This window comes from Trichosurus vulpecula, chromosome 7, assembly GCF_011100635.1.
Source record: "Trichosurus vulpecula isolate mTriVul1 chromosome 7, mTriVul1.pri, whole genome shotgun sequence".
Taxonomy (NCBI): Eukaryota; Metazoa; Chordata; class Mammalia; order Diprotodontia; family Phalangeridae; genus Trichosurus; species Trichosurus vulpecula.
The window spans coordinates 100,686,211-100,707,122 of NC_050579.1; the positions used below are offsets into that span (position 1 = coordinate 100,686,211).

Consider the following 20,912-nt stretch of genomic DNA (forward strand, 5'->3'; position numbering starts at 1 on the left):
AAGTGATAGAACAAATCACTTCACATGGGCTGGATGACATCTTAGGTTGTTTCAGCAGGAAAACCCTTTACTTTGTGCTATAATTTCTATCATATAATTTAAGATCAACAGGGAAAGAAAGAACACTTGTGCCTAGAGAGTTTAAAAGATTTCTATTAGGCTTTTTTCAGCATGTTACAATAATGTATGTTTCCAGAGCATAAAACAAATTTGTGGCATCAATTCAGCAATTTGCTGTAAGAGTCTAGTAAAGGCATGAGTTCCCATTGTCTGGACTATCAAACCCTAGGATAGCAACAAAGTTACCACAAGAAATTCTTGAATTTACATAAGTATAAAGTATTATCACTGTATTTAGCTCTTAAAAAAGATATAATAGAATTCAATATAATAATAAAACATGTATATCTTTCAAAAGTTAATAGGTGCCACAATTAACAAAATATAAATCATTTAGAAGTATTGCTGAATTCATAATAGGTTTGTATCATCATCATCATTTTTTTCTCAAACAAAAGACAATGATAGTACTACTACTGTTATGTGAAGCTCCACAAAAGTGGTCTTTCATAATCAAAAAGGTGGGAAATTTTGGTCCAGAGCATTGCTGAGTTAATGTCACATAGTAAAAGTCAATTTTTTTTAATTTGCTTCAAAAGCCAATGGTGACATTTGCTCCAAAGATGTTAGGCAGCCTCAAAATTCTAAATGACATGGGTAACAGAACGAGTTCCTTTGAAACTACTTCAAGGATGATGGAAAATGTCTAATAGTTTCCAGGATATAGAAGGAACTGATTCAAATTGATAAGAATAAGGGCTATTCCCCAACTGATAAATGGCAAAACCATTTGGCCACTTGGTGCAACTTTCAAAAGAAGAAAACCAAACTACTGATACTCATATGAAAAAAATCACCAATAATTAGGGAAATGTAAATTGAAGCAACTCTGAGGTTCTGCTTCACACCAGTCAGATCAACAAAAAAGACAAAAAAGGAAAATGGGGAATCCTGGAAGGACTGCAGGAAAACCAAGAACACTAATATACTGGTGAATTGATCTGTGAATTGATCCAGCCATACTGGAAAGTAATTTGGAGCTGTTTCCCAAATATCACGGCCTTTGGCCTAATGATACCACTATGAGTCCTACCCTAAAAGAATCAAAGAAAGAAGAGAAAGACCCATATGTACAAAAATTATCATAGCAGCACTCTTCTTGAGGCAAAGAACTGAAAACGAAGGAGTAGCCAGCAACTGGGAAATGGTCAAACAAATAATGATATAAGAACATTTGTATGAACTGATGTCAAATGAAGTGAGCAGAACTGTGATGACAATTTATACAATAACAACATTGCAAAGATAAACACCTTCAAAGAACTTAAATATCCGGATCAATACAATGACCAATCTTGATTCCAGAGAACTGAAAAGTAAACATGCTACCACGCTACCCACCTGCTCATTAAAAAGGTGATGAACCCAAGGTAAAGAATGAGACACATCTTTGAATGTGGACAATGTGACAATATGTTTTACTTGGGTGTGCATATTTGCTTCCTTTTTTGGTGGGGAAAGAGGTAAGAGAGAATGTAAATGCTTGTTGATTGAAAAAGATTTTTTAAAGAGAATGGGAGCAAGTACCCCAAAACTTCTTAATTAGTCATACCTGATTTTCTATGGCTTTTCTGTTCTTAGGGTCACTAACCACAGAGAGCTGCAGCTCGGCCATTTTTTTCATCTTGCTGTCCATGTCAATCTTTTGGAGTAGGTTTTTGGTCTGATTCTTTAACAACCGGACTGTGTCTTCTTTCCCATGCTTCTTTGCAAAAAGAGAGGCACAAGCAGAATGTATGGCAGTCACCCAGTTTTCCAGGTCAGTCTGGCTAGTGGCCTGAAAAATCAAAAGATAGCGAGAAAAATCAGTGATGGAAAAGGCACTCCCCAGAGCAGCATATTGGGGCTTTCCTGTTTAAGATGGACTGTCAATCAAGTGACATGCCTTGACTTTTATGACCTAATAATAACAATAACAACAACAATAATAATAATAAGGCTTTCTGGACTCCTTAGGCTGTGAGGTCACTGGAAGAACTTTGGAATGATGTGTCAAAAGAACAACATCTGGTAAATCAGTCTTGCTGTCAAAGCCCTAATGTTGTTGGGCTTTTTCCTCTCTCCAAGATACTAGGGAGATTACAGACATGGGAAACTTAGCTGTCATGCGACCACTAAGGTTTGAGAGGCAGAGTTTCCCCCATCCCCCTGCCCTAATACCACCCTCCACTCCTGAGGACTCTAGGTCCTCTTCAAAATTTAAGCCCAGAACAAATTTCATTTGTCTTATTTCACTCTTGATTGTACTTATTCTACTTTATTTCATTCATTATTCACTTCTCAAGTGAATGCCATTTCAATTTTGCTCTCTGTCATTTTTAACTAAGCAAAATAGTTCGATTCTTTCATTCTGGTATCTTGTTCTCTTATTAACACAGGACCTCATTTCCTTTTTTGCCTTTGTAGGATTTCCACATTCCCTTAAACTACATACAATGTATAGAGCCAGCAGTACCTGAAAAAGGTAGACATCTCCAAAGGAGTTGCTGAGGCAGAATACATTTTCCTTCTTGGGATGTTCGGGGACAGACTGCACTATGCTATCTTCCGCAAAAAGAGCACATCTAGGTGAACTACTTCGATCCATGGAATTTCTCCCATATGTCTCATAGAACAGCAGGGTACATCCTGTCAAAGAAAGGAGTAAAATCAATTAACTGTCCCATATCTTTAACTTCTCTCCAAGGAGAACTCAAACACAATAAGAGGGGTGTACAAAGAAAGAGAAAAAGTGAAGGGTTATGAAAATATGTGTGGGGAGGGATAAGTGTGAAGATCTTTGTGAGAGTGGTGGTGGAGAAGATGTGAAGGAATTTTGATCATCATAACCCTGAAAACAGAAGAGGAATGTTTTGGTAAATTTGAAATATGAAAATGTAATAACAACCTACATAGGAAAATGATATTTGTAACTCATAAGACCTTTCTCGTTATTAGAGTCATTAGAAGGAGTATATATAGACAGAAGGCATAGGTGTGAGTTGAATATGAAGGGATGAGATCTAAAAAATAAAATTAAGGGGTGAGAGAGGAATGTCCTGGGAGATACAGAAAGGAGAGGTAGAATGGGGTAAATTATCTCACATAAAAGAGGCAAGAAAAAGCTTTTACAGTAGAGGGGGAGGGGAAAGATGAAGAGGAGTGAGTGAACCTTTCTCTCATCAGAATTGGCTCAAAGAGGGAATAACATACACACTTGATTGGGTATAGAAATCTATCTTACCCTACAGAAAAGTAGGAGGGGAAGGTGATAAGAGAAGGGGGGAGGGTAACAGTAGGGAGGGCAAATTGGAGGAGGGGTTAGTTAGAAGCACTTTTGAAGAAGGACAGGGTGAGAGAATAGAACAATGGGGAGGGATAGAATGGAAGGAAATACAGTTAGCAATAGTAAGTGTAAAAAAAAAATTTGAAGGAAGTTTCTCTGATAAAGGCCTCATTTCTCAAACATATAGAGAGCTGAGTCAAATTATAAAAGTAAGAGCCATTCCCTAATTGACAAATGATCAAAAGATATGATCAGTTTTTAGATGAAGTAATCAAAGCTATCTACAGCCACATGAAAAAATATTCTAACTCACTACTGATTAGAGAAATGCAAATTAAAACAATTCTGAGGTACTACCTCATATCTATGACATTGGCTGGTAGGATGGAAGAGGTAAATGACAATTGTTGGAGGAAATGTGGGGCAAATGAGACATTAATGCACTTTTGGTGGAACTGTGAACTGATTCAACCATTCCATAAAACAATTTGGAACTGTGCCCAAAGGGCTATAAAACCATGCATACCCCCCATTTTGACCTAGCAGTATCGCTACTAGGTCTGTATCCCCAAAAAGATAACAAACAAAAAGGAAAAGGACCTATATGTACAAAAATCATTTTAGGAGCTCTTTTCTGGAAGTAAAAAATTAGAAGTTGAGGGAATGCCCACCAACTGAGGAATGGGTGAACAAGCTGCAGTATGTGATTATGGTAGAATACAATAGTACTATAAGAAATGATGAGCAGGATGCTCTCAGAAAAATCTGGAAAGATTTGCATGGGCTAATGCAAAATGAAATGTACTGTGTACAAAGTAATAGCCTTATTGTAAGATGATCAGCTGTGAATGACTTGGCTATTCTCAATAATACAACAATCCAAGACAACTCTGAAGGACTTATGATGAAAAATGTTATCCATCCCCAAAGAAAGAACCGATGGTGTCTAAATACAGATTGAAGCATACTTAAAAAAAAAGAAAAAATATTCATGTTTATTAACAAAAGGATCAAATTTATTGATTTAAAATTTGTTTAAAGTTAAATTTCTAAAAAGAAATTCTGCTTTGTTATTTATTTTCAAGCAGGCTATCAAGGAGCCTTCTAGGTTAACAAGGTATTGCCAAGGTGAAGCCACCTGTATTAATAAAAATATTATTATTTTATTAATATTTAATTTTATTCAATATTTAATATTATTCAGATTTAATATTTAATTTTTCATTATTAATATTTAATTAATTTAAAAACATGCTGGGTCATGTGATCTCTTCTCCAAGTTGCTGATTTTTTTAAAATTTGGATTAAAATGTTTTGTTTCAATGTATCATATGAACGCTTAATGAACTCCAAGTGAACCCCTCACAATGAACAATTATCACCAAAATTGTTAATAAAACATATAAAATATAATATATTTTATTATAATATAATGTATATCATTATATATAATATGCTATATATTATATATAATAATATATATTATGGACACAAGAGGCAAATGTGCCACCTTAAGGCAAGTTTTTCATAAGCTCAACTTGCTTTCCTAAAGAACTTTGCCTTACTCCATCATATCTTAATGCTTGTGATATTAATGAAGGTGGGACTTTTTTCACTGTTTTCTCTTTTGGAACGTTAAAGTAATCAAGTGCCTTTGATTAAGTCTTACTAGGTGCAAAGCCCCAGGCCCACACCCTTTTGCTAACTAGGTACAAAGCCCCAGGCCCACATCCTTTTGCTGATTAGATGTGAAGCTTTTTGGCCCTAAGAAGGGCATACAACCTCAGAGGTTAGCATTTTGTTTGGGGCTCTCACTCTCTGGAATAGTGTTGGTGTAGAGACTCTGGGTAGCCATGTTAAGAGTCCTCTGGCTTTGAAGAAAACCCAGATTTTGGTGCTTCTGTTTTTGGTAACTAAGTATGTGATGTCTTGATCAGACAAAGCCTGCCTGTTGAATTGTGTATTTTGATCTGTTGATATTTTCTGTTTGGAATTTCTATTTGTATTTGCTCTGAAGTTCAGGGTGCTGGCTTTTCCCCCTGAACTAAGTGAATGATATATGTATGTTTGATTAAAGTGAAATTGTTAACCCCTTAAAGTTGCTTTCCTTAGAAAAGCAGATCAAAGAACCTATGCTGGCAACCTTCCTGTGCGCTGTTATTGTTGGTCTTTCATTCCCACAGCAGCTGCTAGCAACATTGTTGTTACAATGCTCAGTGTATTCATTGACACTCAGCATACACTCTTAAGTAACTACAAAGATATTGCTTCCCAAAGTGAAGAGAAGCACAAGAGAATCCAATTCCAATAAAGAATCATTAAACTGAAACAAGGAACCTCATCTTTTGCTAAGTTTAAAATGTAGAATCAATATGGAACAATTCATTGTCATAATTTTTTCTTAAATTCTGGAAGTTAACATTATATAAATGTTGTCAAATTTTAATAGAATTTTTAGTCTTTAAAAGTTATATTGTTGGGTTTTTTCCCTAGCAGTATAGGGACAATTATCAACAAAAGTGTTTTATTTCTTCATTGCTATAGCATTCTTTGCTAGATCCTTACTCTATAAAGTGGGGCACCACAATACAAACTCATCTAATTAAAACTTTAACTCTTAGACAGCGGAAAGACAACCATAAAGCAATATGAGCGGCTCCACTGACTAGAGGGTAGGTATGAAAGCTTTGATACCAACATCTATCCTGTGTCGATGATCCCTGTCTTCCATCTTTGTTCTCCTTCCAAAATAGTATTCCCTTCAGTTACTGTTGCCCTAACAAGCTGTCACCATGTCCCCACTCTTACAACACCACAATATCAGACATAGTTTTCATAGAATATATCTTCACTTTCATAAAGCAAACTTTCATGTATTGAATCCTAACATTGCTTTATCTACAACTTTTTAGGAAAGGAACTATTGGTACATAGAAGTATAATTAGAAACAGCACTATAAAAAGTAATACCAGGAATTTTTCACTGTCAACTTGAGTTCGCACTATGAGATTACTTCCACCAAGAGGAAAAAAAAAAGATGAGAATATAGTTAATCTTGTTAACATCCATTCATGAGGATGAAGACAGGTGGGAAAAAGAATTGATCCTTAAGCATATGAGTGGCCTTATGACACCTGTAATTTCACACTAAGTACAAGATGGCCATAAGCCTTGCACATGAGCATCTCTCTCCAGAAGAATATTTTCAATTCATTAATTTAGGTTCCTAGAAGACACATAAAGAGAAGTCTACTTGACTATAGAGATATCAATAGATATAGATATGTTCTTGTCTATCTATACACATAGATATATACATACACAAATTTTATTCAAAAATAATTTGAAAAGTTAGCTCCAAATATAATTGATGCTAAAAATCAGGTATGTTGAACTCAACATACAGTGCTATAAGTAGGAAGCAGTGTTTAAAACGTGGAAAAGGTTATGTTGGCAAAAAATATCTTTATTACATGCCTTTCCCTCACTAAAAGGAAATGAAAGAATGAACATTTGATAATATTTTAGGCTTACAAAGCTCCCTTCATCATAGAATCTCAGTGTTTCACAAATAAGAATGGGGGAACTTCAAATACAGATAGTACTAAGTATCTTGTCTATTGCCAGAGACAACAAGGTGTCATCACCCAGAGCTGTATTCAGTAACCAGAAGTCCCCTGTCTGTGTTCAGATCTTCAGCTCACTCTTTCTTTGCAATTTCAGAGTCACACAACTAGCTTCACAGGTAGCATTGATGCTACTGATAACTGCAAGACACAGGAAACATTTGTTTCTTTGAGCTTAATGAGTCTTTCTCATTTTAGAAAATGCAGGGTGGTTCTGCCAGTTGCTGGATAGCTTCGTGCATGCTGGAGAAAAGTTTCTATTCTGCAAGTCCATGGCAGGCTCATTATTTATACACAGGAGCCAAAACAAAGCTAGGAAGGAGTGAAGCTGAAGACTTACTGGCCTTTTCCTCATACTGGCTATAGGTGTAATTCACTTTTCTGCCTCTCCCAAAGTGATGGGGAAAGAGGTTGCCAGCTTAATGAGCCTGACTTTTGACAACTGTATGTAGCTCTTTTGACAATGATTCAGAGAAATACCGTGCAAATATGACAAAGAGTATTTTGTTATTTTCCCTTTATCTTTGTATAAATCAGCACTGCATTGATTTAGTCATTCTCAAGATCATCATGCTATTTTTAACTTTCAGCAAAGCTATACCTACATGTGAAAAAGATTATAAATTAAGAAAAGGCATGCCCTTAGGAGAAAGTTTTACGAGGCATCCAAAAAAAAAGAAAATATAATTTGCTTTGTATGAAAAGGCACATTTGTCAAAATTACCACTTCACTTTCTTACTTTATGAGATCATAATAATATATAACAATATAGATTCTGCTCTCCTCCAAAATGCAAGTTCATTAAAATCCATATTTGGACTGTGTGTACAGACTATGAACTCAACTTCCCAGCCCAATCACAAAAATTGGGTGTGGAGGAACAAGCATTTATTTCTTAAGTACCTACTATGTGCTAGATACGGTAAAGCTTAGTGCTTTACAAATATGATCTCATTTAATTCTTACAACAACCTTGTGAGGAAGGTGTTATTATTATACGCATTTCTTACAGTTTTTTACAGAGGAAACTGAGTCAGGTAGAGGTTAAATGACTTGCGTAGGGTCAAACATCTAGGAAGTATCTGAGGCTGGATTTCAACTCAGTTCTTCCTGACTCCAGGCCCAGCACTGTATCCTAGATGCCTCCTCTATAAGCAACATTTACCTATGATGAGCCAAATATTGAAAGAATATTCACGCAAACATTATTTTATCTTTTCCATAAAATATTTTAGCAAATCCTTTATATCTAATCTCAATCAAATGAGTGATGCATTCAGGCATTAAACAGGGAATGTTAGAGTGAGGAAAGAATTGCCCGTGAGAAGATGCCATGCAAGCAGCCAAGTTCTGGCCTACCTTTAAGAGTTACCCAGTACTGCTTCCATTTCCTCCTGGCTACAAGCTCCAGCTTCTTCTCTTTCTGAAGTGTGACAAGAGGCTTGAAAAAGAGCCACCCCGCTTTCCGGACAACTCCTTGCTCCTTCTCAAAGAGCAGGTCCAGTTGCTCTAAGGAGCTAAGTGAGTCGCTACTGGAGTCTGCTGTTTCTGTAGATGTTTCTATGTTCTCCACATGAGTCCTACTCATCTCCAACTCCCGCATGAAATTTTCATAGATGTTCTGTCGCAAGGGGTCGCTGCTAATTGCATTAGTGGACTCACTCCTCTGAGGCAAAGTCTGGCCGGATCCACCTGACCACAGCAAACTAGACAGCTGTGAAGGCAACAGTGCTTCTGCACTGAGACCATCACCTCGGGTATCCAAGTTGTCACTGGACTTAGGTTCCTGTGCACAATGAAAATAGCCATCGATGAGAGATTATAACTATTCCAGAAGCGCATAATTCTTTTCTCTAAGGTCATTGAAGGGCAAAATTTAAAATTTTCTGTTGCTAATAGTACTAACATAAAGCAAGGTCCTTATGAAAAAACAAACCTCTCAATATATACTTTAAACAAACCTCTCTATATAATTTAAGGGACGAATGGGATTGTGGAAATAACCTAGTTCAATCCAATCTATCCAATGAATTCACTGAAATCAATGAAATATTGAGGAAATAACAGATTAGAACTTTGGGTAGTATATATAGTCCATGTGAGCCATCTAGGCATAGCAGGTAAGCTGGCTTAGAGTCAGGAGGAGTTAGGTTCAAATCTAGCCTATGAAACCTTGAGCAAATCAGTTAATTTCCATGTGCCTTAGGCAATTCCCTAGGACTTATCCAATTATTATACCTTTTGGCAGAGCTAGTTTCTAAACACTGATGAAATCACAAATCCTGTATTACTCTATTTATTAGTATACCTAATAGCTTGGCGGCATAAAAATGTCTAGAATTAAACATCTTTGCTGGCTATAAATTAAATCCTGACAAAAATAATTGGTATTTTTGCAGCTGTTCTGTGGTATTTTAAAATAAAATCTAAAAGTTGAATCCATCTTTGACATAGTGTATTTATGATTTGAGAATAACTTTGTCTTAGAATGCTTATAGTAAACATTATTCACCAACATATTCTCACCAGAATTCATCAAAAATTTTAATTCTGGCTGACTGTCCCATTATTATTCTCCCAAACTAAGTTATAAAATGAGAAATGTAAATTCATCTTCTCTGCTCTATCTGACCCTCACAACTGGGATAACGCAGGCATAAAACCTCAGTGAAGAGGAAGGCGCTTCAGTGGGATTTAACCAATCACTAAGAGAGTTTAATAAAAGGACTAATTCCACACTCCATGACTCTGGAGAGGAGCCTTGGTTCTTCACAGCTACAGTACAGCTAGCTGTGCAGATATACTGCTGGTCTCTTGGAGGCTTCAAAAGCTCCCCATATTTCCATTAAAAGCTTCCTAATTCCTGCCTCCCCCGACTCAAATCTGGAGCCTGGAACCTGCAGCAGTAACTTCCTCACCCTCAACCCCTACGTCAGATTTTGAACAATGAATGCACCTAGGACCTCTTCCCTACAAAGGGCATTGATCAGGGGGACTGATATCAGTGTCATGACAAATATTCACTCCCTATATATCCTATGCCCTAAAAGTATTCCTACTTGCAAATATAAATCAAGCAAAGACAGATCTATATAAAATAAACAATTTAATATCAGCTCCCCTGTGAATTAACCTTAGTTGCACTGTCTGAAGATAACTAAGCAATTGAAAGTTTAAGTCCTAGAGACTGGGAAAAATACTTTTAAGAGCACAATCAAGTAATGCCTTGGTAAAAAGCATGAAAAATTCCCTGAAATTGGAAGGAAGAAAAGTGATTTGAACCTTAGGTTCAGAGAAGCACTGGTATTCTAAATGTGCTGTTTAGACAACTAGATGTTCACTCATGTATTAACTAGTTAATTAAATGAGAATTTATTAAGTGTGTGTGTGCAGAGTACTGCGCTAGGAGTAGGATAACAATAGTTTATGTTTAGGTAGCTCTGAAAGGGTTACACAGCACTGGCCTCTAAATAACTCTAAAGGCAAGCAATCACCCTAATGATACTCTCCCATTTTATAGATGAGTAAATTGAGACAAAGACAGGTGAACTGGTTTGCCCATGGATTTGAACCCAGATCTTTCCATAGTGTCCTACAGTTGCTTATACCAAGATTATCCTTACCCACCACAGGAAGCTATCTGTGTGCTTGCTTCTCATTTAGTAACTTTTAATTTCTGAAGCTTATATATTTGCTGAATGGGGGTTACCTCACTCTAAGTAAGTACATGAGAAGGCCTTAGCCTAAAAGGGTCAGGGTCTCCCATTGCATCCTGGGTCATCTCCAGTCTTCTTGATTAATATCTGGTCACTGGATCCAGATGGCTCTGGAGGAGAAAGTGAGGCTGGTGACCTTGCACAGCCCTCCTTCACTCAAATTAAAGCCAACTGCAAGTCATGTCATCATCTCCCTGATGCCATGGTCCTCTTTGAGAACGAAGGACAAACACAACCTGTGAGTAGACTGAGCTGCCTGAATGGGGACCCAGCTAGTTGGGTAACTCAGCTTGTCCTTTCCTTCTCCCTGTCCTTTTCCTCCTCTCCAGAGGAAGGTAAATTGTTATGGCCAAAAGCTGCCCACTTAACTTGGGGGTTTACTGGCTAGATTTCTTTCCTTCTTTCCTCCACTCTTTTCTTTCTTTCCTTTCCTCATTTCTTTCTTTTTCATAAAACCTTAAACCCAGTTCACTCTGAAGCTCATAGATTGGACCACAATAGGTCCCTGCCCAACCTCCATTTAAAGGCGGTATTTTGGGCCCTCCAGGCATAGAGCGAATATCAAGGGTAACTGTTTCTCTTTGGAACAGCAACCCTGCCCGTCTTCCCCTCCCAGCTGGATTTTTTTTTTCTTTTTTCTAATTAAAGGGGCCATCCCTTGACTCACTTCTTAAAGAGGCCTATTCACTGAATGGGCATAAAGTTACCTCACTCTAAGTGAGGACATGAAAAGGCCTTAGCCTAGAAGGGCCAGAGTCTCCCATTGCATCCTGGGTCATCTCCAGTCATCCTGATCGAAATGGCTCTAGAGGAGAAAGCGAGGCTGAAGACCTTGCACAGCCCTGATGCCATGGTCCTCTTCGAAAACAAAGGACAAACACAATATTTGTTAGTGTCTTTTCCTATACTATCAGTTATATTGGATTACTGAAGTAAAATCAAAATAAAAGGTCCATCTTGGTCAATGATATGTTTTCAATTTATAATATTTGAACGATTTTTATTAGTATACAAATGAAGTAGCAAATACTGTCTTTTGTAGGACAACAATCAACCACTTAATCATTGCTTCCACATACTCAGGCCTGATAAACAGCTCGGCCAAAAATATGGCTACTACCCAAGAAAATAGTATTTTTCTACTTGTATTTACACTATGTCCCACCATGATATTTGTTTACCCTCTGATGCTTATAAGAATAAGGCAAATAAATGAGCTCCTGTGAGTTACTTACACCGGAAACTTTGAAAAATGTTTAAAGCTAAAAAAGAAAATCCTTCTCTATTTGTAGCTCTTCAAAAACATCCAGGGGGAAAAGATGCTTCTCACTTGGCTGCTATTAACATTATTCAATTATTAGCAGGAAGATCTGATATGCAGCCCAAAACCAACATGGGATTACCTAAGGTTGCTGGCTTCAGCTATAATGAAGCTTTTCAAAATAAGAGAGACTCTATGCCAAAAGGAGTTCTGAACTGGCAAAGTTAAACACAACCTACAAACACACTGTACTTTGTTTCTCCTAAAACACATTTCTGGTCCTAAGTTTTAACCCCTCAACTCAGCAGAGCCAAACCTTCCTTCAAGCACATATGGCAACATTTTCAGTGTCTGCATCTGGTACCTATGTGATTCTGCTGGTCTTTAAGAATTTTCTAATTCTCACAATCAGCACTTCCCAATTCTAGTTGCCAGTGATAACTTTTAAGGCTAGCAGGAGAGGACCACTCTTATAAGTGGAGGCCACATGGTAGAGTGGAGAAGGCTTCAGACCTGGAATCAGGAGACCTGGGCTCTAGTCCTCACTCGCACACTAGCTATGTGACTTCAGGAAATTCACTTTGCTAAAGCTCCATTTCTTCATCTGCAAAATAAATTTAACAATATGATAGGATTATGTGAAAACACTATTTTTATTCTGGCACAGTGGATAGAGTGCCAGGCTTTAAGTTAGGAAGTCCTGAGTGACTCTAGGAAAGTCACTTAACTTCTGTTTGCCTCAGTTTCCTCATTTACAAAATGGAAATGATAATAATAGCAGGGTTGTTATGAGGATCAAATGAGAAAATAATTATAAAGCTCTTAGCACAGTGCCTGAGTACAGTAAGTACAGCGTAGTAAACCTTCTATAAATGTGAACTATTATTATCATCATCAGGGGTAAGAGTGTTATCTGCTTCTACCAGAAAGGCTTTGATCACTACTCATTAGTTTTAAATAAAAGCCCCTAACCTCACTGCCTTGTTTCTTTCCAACATGATTTTTCTTTACTTAGTTATGAAGCAACGAGGGTACCTCAGAGGTCCTGTTGCCCTGCCCCTCTCATTTTATTAACCTAAGTTTGCATAGCTGATAAGCAATAATTAGGATTTTAAGCCCAGATTTCCTAAATAAAGTGTTCTTTCCATAGTATCACACTGCTAAAGGCAAATCACACAATCACTAAAAAATCAATCTACAGAACCCTTCACCTCTCTCCAGTGCATCTATTGTTTCCCATCCCCCCCACCCCAACTTCTTTCCACAAGGATGATAACTGTCTTTTCTTCTGTCTTCCAATCCCCACCTACATCTAATGGCCCGATACAACATACAATCAATATTAAAAGCCTTGTGGACGCGCCCAGAAATGTTTGTTTGTTTGGTGTCTTGGGGTTTTTTTTTTTTTTCCGTTCTCCCAGACAGAAAGTTTGCCCATTTTGTCTCAGCAGTGGGTCAGGGATCCTGTGGGAATCCTCTGGGGGAAAAAAAGTAGGACCAAAATATAGGCAAGTGCTTTTGAAATGGATTTTAAAATGGCTTTGCATAAGGAACTCTTCAAGGATACGAAGCGTATTTATAAATAGGAGAGTGGTTTATTCATTTCTATGTAAAAATAAGATGTACTTATGAGTCCAATCTGAGTGCTTTGGTTTATACATGAAAGCAAAACAGAATAAACTCTGAAAAGGGTCATCTCAGGGAAATTGCTGCATCTTCAATACAAGAATGAAGCTACGTGGGTTAAATGTAAGTCATCTAGAAATTCAAGAGCTTTATGTTCCAATCTAATCCTCCCTTTGCAATGAATTCCCTCTGGCTGTGTAACTGATATTTTAAACAGGAGCTGGTATGAACAGAACAGAAATAGGGCTCCACTCCTCTAGCTAGAGCTATACTTAATAGTGAAAATACATTCATATTAAATACACATTGATTTCCACCCCCAATATGTTTTCTTTCTATAGTATGGCCTTTCTGCATTTGTTTCTCAGATCATTTTTACTGCATTATTTATTTTTAGGCCCTCATAAGTAGAAAGAACACTCAATCAGGAGTCAGAAAACCTGGCTTTGAATACTTCATTGGTGGTGGAGGACCCTGATGACAATGATGAGGCTCATAGCATTTACAGAGTGTTTAAAAGTTTGTGAAGTGATTTATAAATATTATCCTCACAACAAAGCTGGAAGGTAAGTGTTCCTATTACGCCCATGAGAAACAATGGGAAAGGTCAAATGACTTGCCCAGGGTCACACAGCTAGTTAAGTATCTGAGGCTGGATTGAAACTTGGGTCTTCCTGACTCCCTTCCAGAATTCAACTGCGCCACCTAGCTCCCTTGTGTATAAAATAACTTAGCATTTACAATTTTCTTAAGTTTTACAAATGTCATCTCATTTATTTTACACTTTACATAAGTTACCTCATTTTGTTGAATTTCCTATAGTAAAATGATAAAATCTAGAATGGAACAGACACTTCAGGAGGTTGTGATATGTCCTAGCCTGAAATTTGGTACTTTAACTTTCAAGGCTTTTTCAGATGTGATTTTGCTTTTTAAAAAAAGCAGATGAGTCTATGCTGAATGAAGAAAAAAATAAACTTTTCCTCCCTCTATCATGCTCAAGTAAAAGTATGTTTTATGCTAAAAGGCTAGAAGCTACTACGAGTTTTCTTTTAAAGAAAACAATAACTTTCCATCTCAAGTGCGAAAGCCCTTTCCTTCCTTCACTCACAACATATACGCCACTGTTATCATCATTATTGTTGCTACAGTTATCAGGCAGTACCACATGCTATTTATCAGATTCCTGGAATCCTAAGCACTTCCATATATTTAGCTCATATTTTCTTCCCAATCGTCCCACTAGGTTAGAGTAGGGGAACATGGATTATTATCGGCATTTTGCTGATGTGGCAATTTTAAACTGTGACTTTCCCAAAGTGCCAGCAAGCAACTTTGGTGACTCATAGTCAAGAATCCTACCCACACAGTGGGTAGGACAACTTAATGATACCTACCTCCCCCCAAATCCTGACAATGTTCTCTTTGCCCTTTCTCCAGACTCTAATTATAGAGTACAGCCTAAAGGAGTGCTCAGATAACCAATTCACTCAGGAAATCTCTCCACCTCTTTTCCTGGCAAGAGGAATTTTGACTTGGATGGTGCCTAAAGAGCTAAGAAAACGCTAGGAGCAATGAGGAATTGGGGAAACATTCAGCTTTGGCATAAGTGTAAGGTTAAGGTTCAAACAAAATCTGAACCAAAACCAAATAAATACACGAAGCATATTGGGAGGGGGGGAGAGTGAGACTCAAAAATGTAGAATCAGAAGGTACTCAAAAGGTAAGCACAAAAGTTTTTTGTTTATTTTTAAGGCTTAGATTTACAACTTTATGAAAATTCTTCTTTTTCTGCTCTACTTTGTATATGAAAATGTTCACTTTCTTTGGTGTTCAAGTCCAGATTTTTTTTCAAATGTTAAAAAGAATATTAAAAATGGTCCCTTCTCTTCCCTCCTAAAAAACATTTGCAAAAGTTCACTTCAAATCTTTTTTGGTGAGAATGGGACTGGAAAATTTGCCACAGACTAAGAATAGTCCCCTTACTCTTATACCTTCATTTAAGAAATAAAATTGACCTTTAAGATTATTTCTGTTATTTAAAACCTAACTTGATTTAGAAAATGAAAGCCACTATATTGGGCTGAATGTGATTATTTTCATTTTAATTTCTTTTCTCCTGACTTCATCGACATAACTAGGAAAGCAGCATTATTTTGAAAATGTATCAGATGGTAACAGAAACTGATGAGCTTTCTGATGTTCCTCTATATGGATGAGGAAAAAAAAAAGACTTAAAGCTATATAAAAGAAGTAACCTATAGGTGAAGATAACTTCCTAAGAGTAAGAACAGGATAAGTGCTTAATGTGTTCTTCAGCATTTCTATTGAACTGAAAGAGACATGAAAATCCTATTTTGAAAAAAAAATGTTATTAATCAGGAAATTTGAGCACAGAAACTCAGAAATAAACTGTATCAACACAGTCATTTCCAAGATGAGGCCTAAGGCCCAGGGAAGTGAAGTTAAAGGACTCTGTGGTCTCCTTGCTAGCCATTAGCTGTGCTGGGTTGAAAACGCAAGTCTTCTGTTTCCCTGCTCAAAGTTCTTTCCATCACACTGTGTTGCCTCTGTGTGGGGGAGAATGTCTATTTATATATGAAATGTGTTTTCCTTGCACATTTCAACCTCATTTAATTGACCAAAAAAGTATTTGTTGAATGAAGTTTTCTAGGTATAGCAGAGTGTAAAGTATTGATTTAGAGAGACATTTTTACTTCCTCTCTCAATCACGTACACAAACATATAGGTACCCAAAAATATTTATGCTAGAATAATATCTGAAAATCTAGTGACATTTTAAAATTATTTTCCCCAAAACTTAGGGAGAATATCTCCATGTTTTTCATTCCTCCCACCAAAATTCAAAAACAATCCATCTGAACTGAAAAATCAAAACTAATTTTTTGTTGTGCCCCCAAAATTTATATACCTGGAGTTTCCTTTTCTTTCTTGAGAGACTTCCTGTCCAATCACTGATTCGCCTCATTCTAGTTTTTAATGTGTCCTTTTTGGAAGTGTCTTCTGTTAAGGGTTTGGACTTCCGACAGGGAAGGGTATAAGAACAGTACTGTACAGGGCCTCTCTGCTCTGCCCTTGAGGACACATCAATATCTGAGACAAATGAAACTCTACTATTTAAACTGGCATGTGTACCAATGTATTCATCAGAAAGTCTAATGCCTGAGGGTGGGAGACTTTCTAAGGCAGCATCTTTGTATAGCTCCCGGAGGGAAGAAAGAGATGAACTTTGGTTAAAAGGCTTTTTGGCATCATCGGATGGAAAACTGGAATGGATGCTGGTATCGGGAGTGCTTCTGGTCAGGTAAGATCCCTCCAGTTCATTGATGTCCCCAGCATTTCCCCAAGGAGAGTCATACCAGGAAGACTCAGAACTAAAAGAGCTGCCTTTGCTAGATCTCAGCCGGGAATCTGTAGGAGAAAGGCAATGGCTGGTAGAATAATCAGTACTAGAATTTCTCCGTACTTCAGTCAGGTTGGAGGTTTCAGACTCTAATGTAGGGGAATATCTCAAAAGTTGGACTGGTCCAGTGGAGTCCTCTGTAGGCACTTTGTTGTTGCTGCTATTGTGGAACTCAACCCTTAAACATCCATCCCATTTCCCTAGTGTTTTAATAAGAACCTTGGGGCTCTTCCGGTCTTCAGCTGGCGGAGTGGATGCAAGACTCTCATTTTTCCCATAACAATTCAGAAGGTGTCCATTGCAGTCTCTGGAGGTGATATGGTTATCGGCTGGTTCGTGACTAATATAATGAAAGCCGTTTCCAGACAAGAAGGCAGAATTTTTTCCTTGTAAATAGTTTCCTGATACATTCACTTTGTGCTTTGTGTAGGTACTGCCTTTGGAGCCTTTGGCCACTGGGTCATTGAGTCGTGATGAATAAGGCTGGTTACTCTTAAAATGGGAAAGGCAGCTCCTGGCCAGGGATCGAGACTTGTAATTTGTCCCACTGCTTCCATGACCCCACCCATGCAATGAGCAAGACTTTTCATCTTTTGCATGGATGCTGCGGATTTTCAGGGGACAAGGCTTCTGTTTTGCACCAGTGGTAGAACTGCTATGATTTTTAGATCCCTGAAGACTGTATTGACTCTCAGAGTTCCCCATCTTCACCTAAAGTAAGAATAGTTGAATAAGTAACATCAGTGACCTAAATTACAAAACAGTATGACAGTAGATTTTAAAATAGCATTTACACTCCAAAAAGGAACAGAAGGGATGGAAGGTACTTTTCAGTTATCAAAGGTTCTTTGATAACATCGGTTCTTAACAACTAAGGTTAGGTAGACAGACAACATCGAAGACTCACTTGAATTGATGATGATGATAATCTAAAACATTTAAATATTTAGAATCATATACTGACCTCCTAGATCTTTCGGGTTTGATACAGAAGGGTTCTTAAGCCACCATTTCAAGAAAAAAAAAAGAGAAGAAAGCTTCCCATGAGTGGCTGAGTTCATGCACAGTGATTCATAAAATGATATGTGGTCTCATGATAACTTATTATTGTGGCTAAACACAAATTTAAAACATGTAAGAAACGTATAACATCTATACTTAAGCTAGTGGAGGTTAGTAGCTCACCATAGTATGAAACTCTTATGATTTTGACCTGATTTTGGAAAAGGTACAGCTCATAAAAAGGAAAGTCCTAAATACTGGATATGAGTCATGGCACCAGGCCCAGCCTTAACAAAGTATGAGGGTTAAATGGTAGAGGAGAATGTTGCTAGAAAGGGAGTAGAAAAGAAGCAAAGGGAGGGATAAGAACTTAAGAGTTCCCTTGAAAGGCAAGTCGAAAAGCATATGATCAGAAAAATACCGCTCTCTTTTGGTAGAGAAGACACATGTACAAAATCTATGTACGAGCTTTAGTAATGGATTACCATTGTGCATTGTACATGTTCATTCACTGATGAACAAGATTTTTGGATGGGAGGAAAAAAGCAATTTATGCAATAAAAAAATAGACCTATGAGTTCTTATGAATGGCAAGCTCATTATGAGTCAGCAGTATGATATAACAGGCAAAAAAAAAAATCCTAATGAAATTCTGAGCTTTGTTAGGAGAGGCAGAGAATCCAGAAAGAGTGAAGTGGTATTATTACTTTACTCTTTGATGTTCAGATCCCATTTGAAGTACTATGCTCCAATCTGATGATGAGCTGGCAGGCCTACAGGCTAGTGTGAACTGAAAGGTAAGGACCAAAGAGTGAAAAGTAGAGGGAGGTAGAGTTCAGTTCAACATAATGGAAAATGTTTTAATAGCATGAGTTTTCTAAAAATGAAAAAGGCTGTCTCTGGACATAGGAAGCTCCTCAACAATAAAGCCCTTCAAGAGGATGTTGCATTGTAATGAGAATGATAAAAATTTTCACAACTTTCACCAGGTACTTCCCTAAAAAATCTATGAGGTGGGTAAACAAAGATTTGTTGGGGATACTGTAAAAAAAAGATTCATGATTCATGTAGGGGTTAGACTAAATGATCACATGTCCCTTGTATCTCTAAGATTTTATGATTTATATTCAAATTATTAAAAGTTCAAGACATCAGTGAATAAAATAGAAAATGTTTTGAGCAGGGGTTCTTAACCATTTTTGTATAACAGACCCCTTTGATAGCTATGGACCCTTCCTCACAATATTTTTTTTAAATAATTGTAGCAGATACTAAATTTCAGTCAGAGATTAGTGAAAATAAAGGTGTAATTTTCTTCCCACTCAAGTTCTTAGTCCCTCTTGCTTTAGAGTGTGAGTGATTAGGGGTCAATGAGAATGACCCAGTTGTGTATGCATAGTTCCCTTTAATTCCATTGGAAAGTCAAACTTTTGATCAATGAATTGTTTTTTCAAATTTCAAAATGGCATAGACAGAAAACATCTCACATTCATATGATAACAACAATTGATGATGATAATCTACAAAATAACCTGCACAGAGATGCTCCTTTAAAAAGCCAACTTGTGTAATAGAACTCAAAATTGTCAACAGAAAATATTAAAGAATATCTAATTCAACCCTCTAAATTTACAAACAAGAAAATTTTGGCTCAGATAGGTTAAGTGCCAAAGATCACACAAAAAGTCACAGGACCAATAATCAAATACAAAATTCCTATCTCCCAGTGTTCTAAATACACTAAAATTCTGTATAAGAGAAACTATATAGAAATTTCTGAAGCCAGGTCAAGGGAAAAAAAAACAGAAATTAATTCAATTTTTTCTCTTGTAGTCAGTGACTAAAGGTGTCTGGCAGATCTAGGATTACATCCTGTACATATAATAGCTATGGGCAATTCATTAATTTCTCAGTGACCCAAAAAAAAACCTCAAAGACTATAAATTATAGAAGAATCAATCACTGATCTATCCTTCAGTGAAGGACATTCACTACACTGATGATATCAATGATGCAGATTCCATCCTTCCTATCCTTTCCTGAAAAAGAAACACCACCATCATCATCATCATTTTCTTCTTCTTCTAACACCCATTAATTTTTTAACTGCAATTACCCATGTTTGTGTAAATTCACTTTAAGTTAGATTACCTGAAGAATAACTTTTTGATGCACAAGCAATTAGTGATCAATACAGTTCACATGATCTTGAGAGCAGGGCACTATGTTTAACAACCACAAAAACAGGATCCATGAAAACACTCTGAAAACAGCAATGGGGAGAAATCACATCAATTTTCATCATACTTGCAAGCAACATAAAACAAAAGAGTTCTAAGAAATGACTTTGGCATTATAGTCATTGTTACAATTTATGCAATATTTAGGAGCTATTCAATTTGGTTGGATAGGGAAGGCATGATGCTAAAGAGGTCTGTCCCTTCAAGGGCAGTTATCTTTACATAGGCAAAAAAACTTCTGTATTACAGCTATCTGCAACACCTTTATTCAAAGTTAGGGGAGCTGGAGGTGGAGAAGGTGGGGGGAGAGAAACAGGTGGTGGTAGCAGCCCAGAGAACCAAGTAGGAGAATATTCATGGGCCAGTGAAAATCTATCAACACCACTGAAGAGGAGAAAATTCTCAAAAGTACATGTTCCATTGGGGTGGTGGTATTATCTTCATAAAGAAAAGAATGACAGATTTTTAAATTATCCCATTATTGAATAAAACCAAACTCAAAATTTAGAGACACATGAACTTATACCTTGTTTAAAATATTTAAATTATTCAGACTAGTCATACATGACCTTTAAAAAAATGTCATGAAAGATGTGTCTGGCTTTTGCACCACTAAAATGGGGCCAGTAA

At 37.0% G+C, this 20,912-nt stretch overlaps 1 protein-coding gene across 1 annotated transcript in view; it reads right to left on the minus strand.

The window, feature by feature from the left end:
- TIAM2 (TIAM Rac1 associated GEF 2) overlaps positions 1-20,298 on the minus strand; it is a 167,885-nt gene extending 147,587 nt beyond the window's left edge. Inside the window, exons 1-5 of the mRNA XM_036766922.1 lie at positions 20,194-20,298; positions 16,549-17,751; positions 8,373-8,799; positions 2,576-2,748; positions 1,673-1,897 (exon numbers count right to left, since the gene is read on the minus strand). Of these exons, the coding sequence (XP_036622817.1) occupies positions 1,673-1,897; positions 2,576-2,748; positions 8,373-8,799; positions 16,549-17,745 (2,022 nt within the window). The 5' untranslated portion in view covers positions 17,746-17,751; positions 20,194-20,298. The remainder of the gene's footprint in view (positions 1-1,672; positions 1,898-2,575; positions 2,749-8,372; positions 8,800-16,548; positions 17,752-20,193) is intronic.
- Between the last annotated feature and the right edge of the window lie 614 nt (positions 20,299-20,912).